The following is a 13,566-nucleotide window of genomic DNA, read 5'->3' as shown; positions in this document are numbered from 1 at the left end:
CATACCTTGAACCTGAAGGCCATTATCTTGAGAACAAATTCAAGAGCAAAGACAGCAGTGAAGATGAGGTTGAGAATGTCAAGGGCATGAGTGTAAATTTCTGGTTCCCCTCGAAATTTCATTGCCAAAGAGACAGTGTTGAGCATGATGAGGACGAAGATAGCATATTCAAATGGCTGTGAGGTAACAAACCACCAAATTTTATATTGGAACCGGTTCTTGGGGATATACCGTCTAACTGGTTTGGCTTTGAGAGCAAATTCTATGCAGTTTCTCTGTGAGATAAAAGAAAAAATAATACATTAGTGATATACTCAACTCAGTGCCAATAATTTGGTGAACTTGGTATTCAGCATCCATAACATAATCATATACTAAAAGAAAAGTGGATAATAATAATAACCAAAAGTAAGTATTGCATTTCCCAGCATACTATATGGAGTGCCTTTTTTCCCACAATAAGCCTTGGAAAATCACCCTGTGCCGTATATGCTCAAGGGCAGGGTTAAGGGTAGGCTTTGGGTTGCATTTTATCACAAAGTATCAGCATCATTAGCCTTTGAATATGATTACTGATTTACCATTATGATACTTCAGTCATGCACCACAGATGTTGGAAAATATGATATTAATTTAGGCTTTATGATGGTAAACTCTTAGATAATAAGCAACATATTCCTTTACCCAATTCTGTTTATTAAAGTTTAGTTACTACAATCATAAATATTACTACTTCAAACATAGTTCTTACACCAGTTACAACTTCTACTTCAACTAAAGTCTGCAATTCTCCCAACAAGCTTAAGAAAGTTGATTATTGTAAATACTGCTATCTTTGCTACTTAATATCAGACTAGAAGTATGAAGGAAGTGAATATATACTATTTACATATTTGGGAGAGGACATGTCAGCAGATGGGCCATGAAAGACAATGTGAACCATAGAATAGTCAAAGAGAAAATAGGTAGGTGGAGTGTTGATGCATAAGTGGAGACCCAAAATGGTTTATCTAAAGAGGCTAAAATAGACATGTACCAAACCTTTCATTTGGGTGTGCAGCATGGGTTTTAATATTGCAGAAATGAGAAGGATGGAGGAAGTGAAGTTATGCTTGTGAGCAATGTGTGATGTGAATATTATTCAAAATACTCATAGCACAGCAATTAGAAGATGGTGTGGGGCTACAAAAGGTATTACTCAAGAGGGTAGAGGAGAGGATGTTGCAGTCAGACATTTAGAGAGAATTTTGCAATGGTTTGGAAATTTAGAGAGGATGAAGTAGAATAAGATGACCAGGAAGGGGGTAGGGGTCATCCCAGGAAGTGTTGAAAGGAGGGTGCACAGGAAGTATAAGTGGTGTGTCTTGCATCCAGCAGATCTGTTTACACAGGGAAATCAAGGTGAGTGCTTTCAGGGATTTGATGTACCATCTGAGTGTGAGCAATGTGACATTAATGAAGAGATTCAGGGAAAGTGATTAGCTGGACTAAAATTCTAGAAGTATGAACAGTGCCTGATCTATGAATGAGGGGTGAGAATGTCACAATTCAATGGGAGTCATTTGAACTGTGATGTATGTGCACTTAATGAATGAGAGATAATGTTTTCTTTTTTTATGGATCACCCTAAATTGGTGGGAGATAGCTGATGTAGCTAAAATAATAATAATAATAATAATAATAATAATAATAATAATAATAATAATAATAATAATAATAATAATAATAATAATAAAATTAAAATGATAATGAAATATTAATATCAATACTACTAATAATAAATAATACCTTATTTCCAATGAAACAGTTTTTACAAAACTGGTGACATTTAACAGTACACGTGGAAAGTCCCTGGTTATGCAGAGCATTTCGGGTAAGCTAAAACCCAACAAAAGATTAACAGAACATGATAGAACATAATAAACCTTTCACAAATGTAGTATACATATATACAAAGGAATTAAAGATATATACAGAACAAAAGTAATTATAATGAATATAACAAAGACTATGTAACCAAAGGATTTAAAAATCTGTTCACTCACTATTATAAGTATCCTGCCACATTCCACACAAGAACTTTTTCAAACTCACTCCCACTAGGCAGGGGCAGTGCCAAGGGGGTGGTTGAGGGCTTCAACCCCCAAAGCCCCCAATAAAAAATAATAATAATGCTGCTTTAAAATAAGTCTCCTAGTCTCCCTTCCACTGAGATAGACACCCCTAAGGCTTCCCAAGTATAAAAATTCTGGCATCACCTCTCCTAGGAGAAGACATGATAGATGAGTACAAGATAAAAGAGATATGAAAGAACAGATGAAGGAGATTTCTGAACATGATCAATAGTTGTAAACAAAGGAAGAAGGGGGTGCGAAAAAGATAACAGAAGCTTTTCTGGAAAAAGTTTTAAAATAATGGAATGAGTTACTGTACATTTAAGTCAAGTCAATCACTCAATTTTCTACCCAAGTATTGAAACCACCTGACATAAAATAATGATTAATTAAATTCTGAAGATGAGACACCACAATCATAAGTCTGTTCCTGTGGTTACAAAGAGATAATGATAAAGAGGTAATTACACACCCCCAACCTCAACTGTTCACCTAAATACATTATGAAAAAACTGAAAAATAAGATTTCCAAGCCTCATCAACCGGCATGAGGCCACACCTATGAAATATGGTACCAGTGGTTGGTTCTGAGGATTCTTCTTTCTTTATAGCATGGCCTAAAGACAGACTTCCCTGCTGGCTGCCTGATCAACTAGGCTTTTGCTGCTAACAGTCTGCATGCCCACAGCCATTACATCATTAAACAGGTTGAAAAGTCTTCGACCAGAGATGGTGACACTTTTTTTTTTAACTGTGCCAATTCAAAAATATCTAAACAAGACAGGACTCACAACAATGGATTCAAGTTGGACAAATTTAGATTTAGAAAGGAAGTAGGGAAGTACTGGCTTGGCATTAGGTTTGTAGATGAGTAGCTTTAAATGTAGCTTGAACATGTACATAAGTGGGTGTGGTTGGATGTGAGTTGAGCCTACCTACCAAACTTTTCTTTGTATATGTACGTAGTGGTGGGTCACTGGAATATGGATCAAGAAGAAGTGATGCATGCTACATCTACTGAGAACTTTATTATACTGTACTGTACTTTATGACTGACTAAATACTCCTGCAGCTACAAACAGATTTTCACATCATAAGTATAATGGAAAAGAAAGTAGACTCCTTAAGATGATGCATTAGAATCCCAGGGAATTTTTTTTTTTTTCAACAAGTCGGCCATCTCCCACCGAGGCAGGGTGACCCAAAAAAAAAGAAAATCCCCAAAAAGAAAATACTTTCATCATCATTCAACACTTTCACCTCACTCATACATATACGTGCACATAATTTTTGTGTGTTCAGAAAAACCAAGTGTGAACAGAGTAGACTATAATCTTTCAAAACTGTCCCACAGAACACTTTGTGGAAGGCAACTTGTAAGGTCACCCTGTCTGACTGTTACCCAGGGTTGTTCAGCTGAACACTAAAATTGGTTCCTCCCTATTCCTTACCACACCACAAGTCTGAAGATCTCTTAAGTCTGTCAAGCTTATGAGAGAGGAAAATATCTGTTGCAGTTTCAGGTAATTAAGATGGTTAAAATGCTCCTCAAGGGTGTTGGTTCAGGACCTCACCAAGCTGTTTGTTCATGTTGTCTAGTTTCTACCAACCTGAGACACTGACTAAGGTTAAGCAGGAAGTACCTGATGTTAACACAAAGGTTGGTTTATCTTTGCTAATCTCCCTTCTTCCTGGTTTGTCCTTAAGAGCCATCTTGGCAGGACAACATGCTGTGCACCAAAAGTAGTCGAAAAGGAAAGCTATAATTTTTTTTTTTAATGCACCAGTCGTATCCCACCGAGGTAGGGTGACTCAAAAAAGAAAAACTAAAGTGTTTCCTTTTACATATATTAATTTATACAGGAGAAGAGGTTACTAGCCCTTTGCTCCTGGCATTTATTTGCCTCCCACAACACCCACGGCTTACGGAGGAAGAATTCTGTTTCACTTCCCCATGGAGATAACAGTAAATAAAGAACAAGTACTATTAAGAAAATAGAATAAAGCTCAAAAGAGTGTGTATATATATGCATGTACATGCATGTGTAGTTTGGGCTGAGTGTAAGTAGAAGTGGCAAAATATACCTGGTATCTTGCGTGTTTATGAGAAAGAAAAGGTACCAGCAATCCTACCATTATGTATAACAATTACAGGAAAGCTATAATTATTTTTATTAATGTTTCATGATCATCATTATAGATGTGCATCAAGAAAGTTATAATCTGGCCAAAGTAAACCAATATATTACTAATTCACTATAAATGCCACAGTTGTATATCATGTCACAAGTAAATTTTAACGATTGATTCTTATCATTTAAGAACAACAATAGCTTTTCTTTTTTGTGCCAAAATTTTGCATATATGTATATATATATTGTGAGTGTGATGGTGCTGTTCTCCATGGGGAAGTGGAACAGAATTCTTCCACTTTGAGCCATGCATGTTGTAAGAGGCAACTAAAATGCCAGGAGCAAGGGGCTAGTAACCCCTTCTCCTGTATATATTACTAAATTTATAGAAACTTTTGTTTCTCTTTTTGGGCCACCCTGCTTCGGTGGGATATGGCCAGTGTGTTGAAAGAAGAAGTGTTGGTGCTGTGTATTTTGTGTGTGAGGTCATTATGTTAGGAAGTGACAATCTCTTGAATTCATCTGGGCTGAAAGTGGAAGGAGAAAGTGTGAGAAAACCTAGGTATAACCACTATTCCTTCCTCCCTGATGATCCTGCCTGGCTATAGACAGGATCACTAATGCAAGCTCTGAGGTGGTGTTGAGCACACCACAGAGCCTGCATCAGTATGTCACTTGTGATCATTCTTTTCCCTGGTGTTCTTAAGAAGTCAGTCTCGATTCCTCTCAAAATGTCCTTAGCTAATGCATGTATCGTGAAAAATCTTGGCTAACCACTGCTTTGTGATTGTGTTCTTCTTCTTTATTTTCATTGCTATTCCATCAAAATAATGTGAAACTAAGAATTAAAATGTGAGGGCAAATCTATAATGTCAGTTAGATTTTTTTAGTAATGTCTCAGAACTCATTATTTTTTATATACTGTACTGAAATTCCATCTATGCTTATGTATAAAACTTCTTAAAATACTTTGCTATATTGTTGCAACCCCTGAATGGTTGCAATGATTATTATGTATATATATAATTATTATTTTTTAATTTAATTTTATATTGCTTATATTTGCGATAATAGCTAAATCGTAAATGTATTGTTTTATATTGTTATTTGATGTAGTTTCCTTTGTTAGGTAGGATGTAACATATTATGTGCTCAGTTCAAGTCTTGATTGTCTAACTACTGTAATTATCGCTGTTTGCTCGTTATATTGCCGGCTTCTTGCTGGGCGACTGCTGTCCACGGAGCTATCACGTGATCGAGGGGGGGGTGTCCTCACCTCGCCTGAAGTATCCGGTCTGCTCTAGACTCGCTTGGAGGTTGGACAGATTGTCTGTCTCATTATTCTTGTTAGTTCTGTAGAACTCTGTTCACAGAACCTTGTATAGACTTAGTGATTTTCGACGTTGTACTGAGGTTGTGTGTCGCATAGACACTCTGAGCATCTCAGGTCCTTAGCTGTAGCTTCTGACCTAACGTTGTACTGGTTTCTGTGTATTATCACAGTCGGGGATTTTCTTATGCTGAACTTAGATTCAGTATTATGGGAGTTTTGTAACTTTTGTGGAGGATCTGCTGATGGTCCCTACTTAGTGTCGTTATATTATCTCCTTGTTCCTGATTCTGTGTCGCAGTTGCTTGTTGTATTGCTATTGGGCTTTAGCATTCTTTTTGTTGTTCAAGCAGACTGTTCTGGTTGCCAGTCGGTCAAGAAGTTAGTTTATTTGAGGACTTTGTCAGTCACTTGTTTAAGTCTAGTTGAGTCGTGAGACATAGCGAACTACTTAGAGCACTTACACGCATACACAAACTTGTACATATTTGTAATATCTTATTAAATGTTAATGTACCAGACGGTACTTAAGAATTATAAATGTGATATGTGCTTTCAGCACAATAATATTGAACTCGAGAGATGTGATATTATTTTGATTATTGTGATTAATTTAATTTAATTTGATAATATACCTCTAGACTTAATAAATTTATTAAATTTTAATTTTTCTAGTTAGTAGCCTACCAGTTGTAATCCTGAAGCACTATTGAATAATACTGAATTCTAATGGATAATTGGACAAGGATACTGACTACTTGTTACGAAAACCCAGTAACAGGCTGGATGCTAGAAGGGCAGTCCTTTCTAGTATTCACTGGAGATCTCTAAGCTTTTAGAATCGCATTTTTTGTAACATATATCATGTTTATTATGACTATTTTCCTTCATTTACTGTCTCATGCTAAGCTGTGTTAGACAGCCAGAGAACTTAATTCACCAGTTTTTTAGACCAATTACTTTGAAGAAAGAAAAAAATTCTCTTCTCAGGTATACTATTTTAATCTTAATTCATCTTGATTGGACAGATTTGTCCTAACCTATTTCTCTTAGTCTAACTGCTTTCATGGTGATGCAATAAATTTTCATTGAAAATGAAAAAATGACTCTTGAAAATTTTATTGGAACAAACTCTTACTAACGTAATGACAGGAACGGAGTTTCAGCCAGTTCGCATGGAAAAGAAAAGAACAAAAATATTGTATATCTGAAAATATATGGCAACAGTTCCATTTATATGCCACACAAAACTTTGGTATACAGCAATGTGAATATTAGCAATTACGTATATTGATATTTTGTTTGATGTACAAGAAGAATTTTTTAATAAAATACCATTACTTTTCTGAATATGAATCAAGGAAAAATGCCATATAATAAACAAATACTGCATACACTGGAAATATGGAAACGTTGCCTTAGTGAAATAAATTCAAAGTAATTAACTAATAAAAATCATGCAAATCACATGAAAAAGTTGTAGAGGTGAGAGTAATTTGAAAAATCTACTGTCTGTGCTCAGGTTCTATGAACCAATGTAAGAAAAGCTACCTGTTAATTTCACCTCTGTTCGTGTGTAATACGTGGTCAATGGGTGAGTGAGGCAGCAACTCTGCTTGCTCTACCAATATCCCTCCTACCCAACTTCAGCACACAGAAACCTTCACCTCACCACATGCATGTCCAGGCACTTATACTCTTACCATAAAAGTTAGTGGTGTGGGAGAGCTTAGTACTTTGTGGGGGTGTTGCAGTGGCAAGGTACATTGTGGGGATTGAGTATGCTGTTTTAGTGAAGTACAGGAAGGAGGTGGAATATAATAAGTGGTAGGAAATCTAGGAAAGAGTGAACAGCAAATGTAAAGTACTGTACTGAGATCAGACAGGAGAAAAGAGGAACAGTATGTGATAAAGGAAGGGAGAGAGATAAGGGAGGAGGAGAAAATAAACTGGAGAGAGAGGAAGGAAAGAGTATATTAAGGAATTGTTATGGGAATTGTACATTATTAAATTTCATTGTTAGAAATTGAAATTAAATATGGGATATTATAGCCCAGGAACACATTTCTGATTATAACATGGGTGTGTACAGGACAACAGGCTCAAAGTTTCAAATAATTTTCAGGAATGCATTAACATAATGGGGAAACCACACTGCACCATACTGACAAACCAGAAAATAACTTTCAGATGTATGGACGGCGAAATGCTAAAACTCAAAACACAAAAGCAGACTAAAATTAGACTACAGACTCTCCTCACTTAACGACAGAGTTCCGTTCCTAAGACCTCATCATTAAACGAATTCATCGCGAAGTGAGGAGCACACTATAATGGTAGTGAGTTTGTGTCAACCATCTTTGATATTGTTTTAATGTCACCTTTGCAACATTTATAACATTTCTGGTATATTTTTAAATGCTTATACAGTACTGTATTGTATACTGAAATATATATACATTATTTAGGTATGAATACTGGTCAGAGCCCTTCATAAGTCAGAGGCGTTGGTAAGCAAGTACATTGCTAAGTGAGGAGAGGCTGTATATAGTGGTAGTACAATGTTCCAGTAAAATAATAAATGAAATTAAAAAGTCCAAAGACATGCTGCTAAACTGGTAATAGAATAAAAGGAAAATAAATTAAGAAGAAAAACTAAACACACCAGAAATAACTTCATTGATAAACAGTAGAAACAGAGGATAAATGATACCTCTATAGAGGATCATAAAAGAAAACAAGAAAATAGAAAGCAAATTTCTCTACATCATCAATAAGAACAAAAAGCCACAGGTCTCTTATGAGTGCAATGGTATTTTGTGTGTGTTTATTTTATGCTCATGGTAGGACCATGTTTGTTTCACAGAGACTGGTGAAGAATGGATGATTTAATACTTTCATTGGTAATGCTAGGGATGAGATGATACCAAAATTTTTGCCAATACCAATACTCAAATTTAAGCCAATACCAATACCATTAAAATTACTCAACACCCACTGATACTATAAAAATTATTTGAAACCTACTGAAGCAGATGCCTATACTCAATTTTATCCCAATATTGACATAATCAAAATTAGCTGATACCAATACTTTGGCACACCCCTAATTAAGTCAAGTGGTGGCAGCCTGTTGTGGACGTGTCTCCAGTTGTTGCTGCTGCTACAGTAGCTTACCAAACATGAGGGAGTACAGGTTTTTTCCTGCTTTATGCAACTGTGCTCTTATGCCATGCCCCATTTATATCCGTAATTTTCTATGAGTGATAGACATATGGTATATGCAACTAGTGCGGTTGCAAAACAATTACGATTTTTATTTTACAGAATTTTTTGTTAATGGCCTGAGCTTAGTACAGCTGACATGGGCCATCTCCTATATGAAATGAGGGACACCTGTATAGAGGTATGGGATAATAGCTCTTTGCTATTATTTCCTATTAAAAAGACACATTTAATGTAGCACCTATTAAAAAATATGGAAAAATAGCACCTAAGAAGAGAACATTTGAGTTACAATTTAAATTCAGTGACATCTGTACACAGAAAAAAGTAATACACATAATTGTCACAGCGTATGTTTTCTGAACCTCAAGAATTAGACACAATAGAAAAACTTCAAAACTGCAATAAAATAATTTCATGATTAAAAACATAAATTATGATAAAATACTGAAGACACAGGAAATTCTCTAAAAAAAAGGAAAGGGGGGGGAGAAATAAAGAAGAGATAAGATAACCAAACACAAGTTAATACAGGAAATAAGCAAACCATAATTGGGTGGACAAGAGGTCACAAATTCAGGTTATAAAAAAGGAAAAAGAGAAAACATGAAGTACCTGAGTACTTCTTAACAAACACAGACAGCTGGAATGGGCCCTCAGCAATTCTTAAACACAGAGTTGGAATGGGTTCTCATTACTTCTTAACAAAACTAGTCAGTTGGAATGGGTTCCAAGAGGAGATAATACAGTTTGTATCACAAAAATGTTAAGTTAAAAAATATATATGACCAAGGTAATTAAAGAAGATTAGAGACCAGAAACATATATCTACTCCTTTAACTATAATTGCATATTATTAATCCTTAGAGGGTCCAAGAATTTTCAAAAAAATTTATTTTTTCTTATGAAATGGTAAAGAATCTTCTTCTGAAGGTATTAAAACAAAAAGCACAAAATATGATGGAAAATTGATGATATTACACTATTACGAATTTTGCTGCATCAGCGATATTTATGTATCGGTGATTTTGTCCATTTTGACTCCTATTTTAGGCCAATTACATAATTCCAGTCGACCCAACATTTAGCTATGTCACTAGAATTACTTCTATTTTATCAATTGAGCACAAGAAACTGCCCAAACAACTATTTCAACTACCCAATAAAGTGATCAGAAATTGGTAATTTGGCCAATTTCACACAAAGTTCAAAATATTCCAATTTCAAAATAGGGTTCAGAATAAACAATGTAAGCATTCTTGGCACTAAAATAATATTTCGTCTGTTTATCGGTTACGTTTCCAGGCTTTACATATGAATTCTATTTTTATTTTTTTACATAAAGAATTTTTATTCATACCAAAAAATAGAAGCTTTACTGTTATGCAATATTGTAATAAGTGCATAAATAATGTCAGCACATTCATGAATGTATATCAGACCAACCAGTTGACGTGTAATGTCATCTGTTTGCTCTTGAACATCAGCAAAAATCGAACATTTTTGCTTTGAGCTCAATTTCAAGTTATTTTCAGTACTAGAACCAGTAATATATCTTCCATTCTATTAAATGAGACCAAGAAACCCCAAATACAACTGTAAAATCCATGCAAAAATACACCGCAGAGTCGGTGTTTTAATCCAAAAAACACGGTCACTTTTTTTTTTTCTCATTGTGCACTGCATGCTGCAGGATTTGTTTTATATGGTGTACACTTACCACATAAATGCATTCTCTCATATCTAGGCCAAAATTTACTACTCACAGCTCATCTGAGTGAGCTGAGCTCATGACGTAGATCTAAGGCTTGGACTCTCAAAGGGTTATTAATTGCATACATACATGAATCGTGAAAAAACTTCTCCAGCTGGATATATTTTTGAGAACACTAAGGGTTGTTAAAGCAAAATGCATCTTAGTATTTTCTTAGTATACCTTTCAGTGCTATGTAATAGATGGCCCTTAAAGGAAGGTGCCTTGATGCTGGTATAGGAATCAAGACAAGGAACTGATGCTACCCAACCCTTCCTTGGATCACACTTGATTACCTCCCATTTCATAGGTGCTGTATAACCCCTGCAAGTTTAGTACATCCCATAAATACTATAATAATAATATCAGGTAGTAGATGGAAGTGGGGTGCTACATGGAGAACTGTAACCAAGTCTTATTGCATCAGGAATTTGTTCCACAAGAACAAGCAATGCTGCCAGAAATTTATTTTGTATGTCTTTGTGAAACAAGTTTGTGGTGGCCCATGTCCTCATCATGAAATACACTGTAGGACACAATGCCAGCACCCTTCCATCTACTATGCAGCACTGGCAAAAGACTTAACAATATCCACTGAGCAATTAAGTCTTGGGAAACAACCATCAAGTGACTAAGTCTTGAGAAAAAGCATGTGTCCAGGTGATGCATTTCACTTTTACAAAAATCAGCATTACAAAATATACGTGATGTCCAGTTCTGGAGCAAATTTTAACTGAAGAACATTCCATTCAATACACTCGTAAGATCTATTTCTCCTGCATTGAGTTACAAACCTGATTTTTATCGAGGCAACAGTTCTTGTACTCTTGTTCACCTTCGCTCTGGAATGTGACGATAACAAAACCAACGAAGATGTTAACCATGAAGAAGGCAATGATGATGATATATATGATGTAGTAGACAGCTACCATTGGGCGGTAGTTGTGAAGTGGACCAACATCTTCGGAGTTGGAGTCGATGGACACGTATAACAACCTACACAACCAAAGAAAACCTCTTATAATAAGGCTGCATGTACAGCAGGGAGGCCAGTAACAAAAAATACATTATACGATTCTGGTTTATTAATTAAAAAGACTTGCAGGAAGTAACAAGTAATAATTAAATATGGTACCAGCATCTGTAATGAAATTCTTGTTCATTATATATATAACTCAACTGCTCAAATATCATCTCTAAATAAAGTATTCTTTCTAGATCTAAGGCCCTCTTCTCCTGAGTAGCACATCACAGCAACACAGGTGACATCACAGCAACACAGGTGACATCACAGCAACACAAGTGACATTACAGCAACACAAGTGACATTACAGTAACAGAAGCAACATTTCAGGAACACAAGTAAAATCTCAAGTACATACATGAATGACATCACAGCTACATGAGTGATACTCCAGCTACACGAGTACCATCAGTTACAGGAGTGACATTACAATTACACGAGTGATATCAGTGAGAAATATTTAGCATTATTTAACAAAATGCTCTACATAACCAGGGACATTCCAATAAGTCTGTTAAACATGGTGCCTATTCTTACACAACTGTACACTTTACTTTCTGGAAATAAACATTGTACATTGTATCCATCATTACTAAAGTGTTCATAAAATATTGCCATTTAGGTACTTTCCCTGCTGTCTGTACACTATATCCATTATCAATACAACATTTTCACCATCTCCAATAAATGCACTGCAGCTATACTATGTGAGCTCAGTCTTTAAAAAAAAAAAAAAAAATTTCTCTGCTACAACAAAATTAATTCTCTACTATAAAACTGTTATCTCCGCTACAAAAATACCATTCCAACTGCAAGTATTTTTCTTCACAAGAAGTCTTTCTAAGTAACAAGTTGTATTTCAATTATATAAGATATATCTCTATTAAACATTCTGGTTCTACTTCTTAAGTGTAGTATGTATTTACTTTAATCAGGGGGAAGTGCTAAACCTTCAGGGGTTATATAGTGCCAGGGAAATGAGAGGCATTCGGGGTTGATCTATAGAAGGGAAGGATTAGTCCAGTTCCTTGCAGGAAAGGCAAGCTCCCTAAAGGATAAACAATTCTGCTACTGCTTGATAAATCCTCTGCTCACCCACTTGCTGACAAACTGTATTCATGAAATGTTTTTTCAACTGATACGCCACCAGCTATAATTGCATACCCTTGATTTAGCCCATACATCAAAGAGTAATTATGAGTTTGAATTATAATTATAGGTAGTAGGTTGGTAGACAGCAACCACCCAGGGAAGTACTACCGTCCTGCCAGATGACTGTGAAACAAAAACCTGTAACTGTTTTGCATGATGGTAGGATTGCTGGTTTCTTTTTCTGTCTCATAAACATGCTAGATAACAGAGATATCTTGCTACTCCTACTTACACTTTGGTCACACTTCACAGACACGCACATGCATATATATATACATACATCTAGGTTTTTCTCCGTTTCCTAAATAGCTCTTGTTCTTCTTTATTTCTTCTATTGTCCATGGGGAAGTGGAAAAGAATCTTTCCTCCATAAGCCATGCGTGTCGTATGAGGCGACTAAAATGCCGGGAGCAATGGGCTAGTAACCCCTTCTCCTGTAGACATTTACTAAAAAAGAGAAGAAGAAAAACTTTATAAAACTGGGATGCTTAAATGTGCATGGATGTAGTGCGGATGACAAGAAACAGATGATTGCTGATGTTATGAAAAGAAGTTGGATGTCCTGGCCCTAAGCGAAACAAAGCTGAAGGGGGTAGGAGAGTTTCAGTGGGGGGAAATAAATGGGATTAAATCTGGAGTATCTGAGAGAGTTAGAGCAAAGGAAGGGGTAGCAGTAATGTTAAATGATCAGTTATGGAAGGAGAAAAGAGAATATGAATGTGTAAATTCAAGAATTATGTGGATTAAAGTAAAGGTTGGATGTGAGAAGTGGGTCATAATAAGCGTGTATGCACCTGGAGAAGAGAGGAATGCAGAGGAGAGAGAGAGATTTTGGG

The 13,566-nt window shown here is 35.8% G+C and overlaps 1 protein-coding gene across 15 annotated transcripts in view; it reads right to left on the bottom strand.

Annotated features, from left to right (window-relative positions):
- Nucleotides 1–13,566, bottom strand: part of LOC128700135 (Ca[2+]-channel protein alpha[[1]] subunit D) — a gene marked incomplete at its 5' end in the record, with an annotated part of 794,286 nt that overhangs the window by 344,007 nt on the left and 436,713 nt on the right. For all 15 annotated transcript variants that reach the window (XM_070100780.1, XM_070100771.1, XM_070100781.1 and 12 more), the window contains 2 exon segments: nucleotides 6–275; nucleotides 11,349–11,550. In XM_070100780.1, coding sequence (XP_069956881.1) covers nucleotides 6–275; nucleotides 11,349–11,550 — 472 coding nt within the window.

Source organism: Cherax quadricarinatus, chromosome 74 (genome assembly GCF_038502225.1).
Source record: "Cherax quadricarinatus isolate ZL_2023a chromosome 74, ASM3850222v1, whole genome shotgun sequence".
Classification (NCBI taxonomy): domain Eukaryota; kingdom Metazoa; phylum Arthropoda; class Malacostraca; order Decapoda; family Parastacidae; genus Cherax; species Cherax quadricarinatus.
Note: the sequence above shows the minus strand (reverse complement) of the source record. Positions and strands in the feature narration are given on the sequence as shown.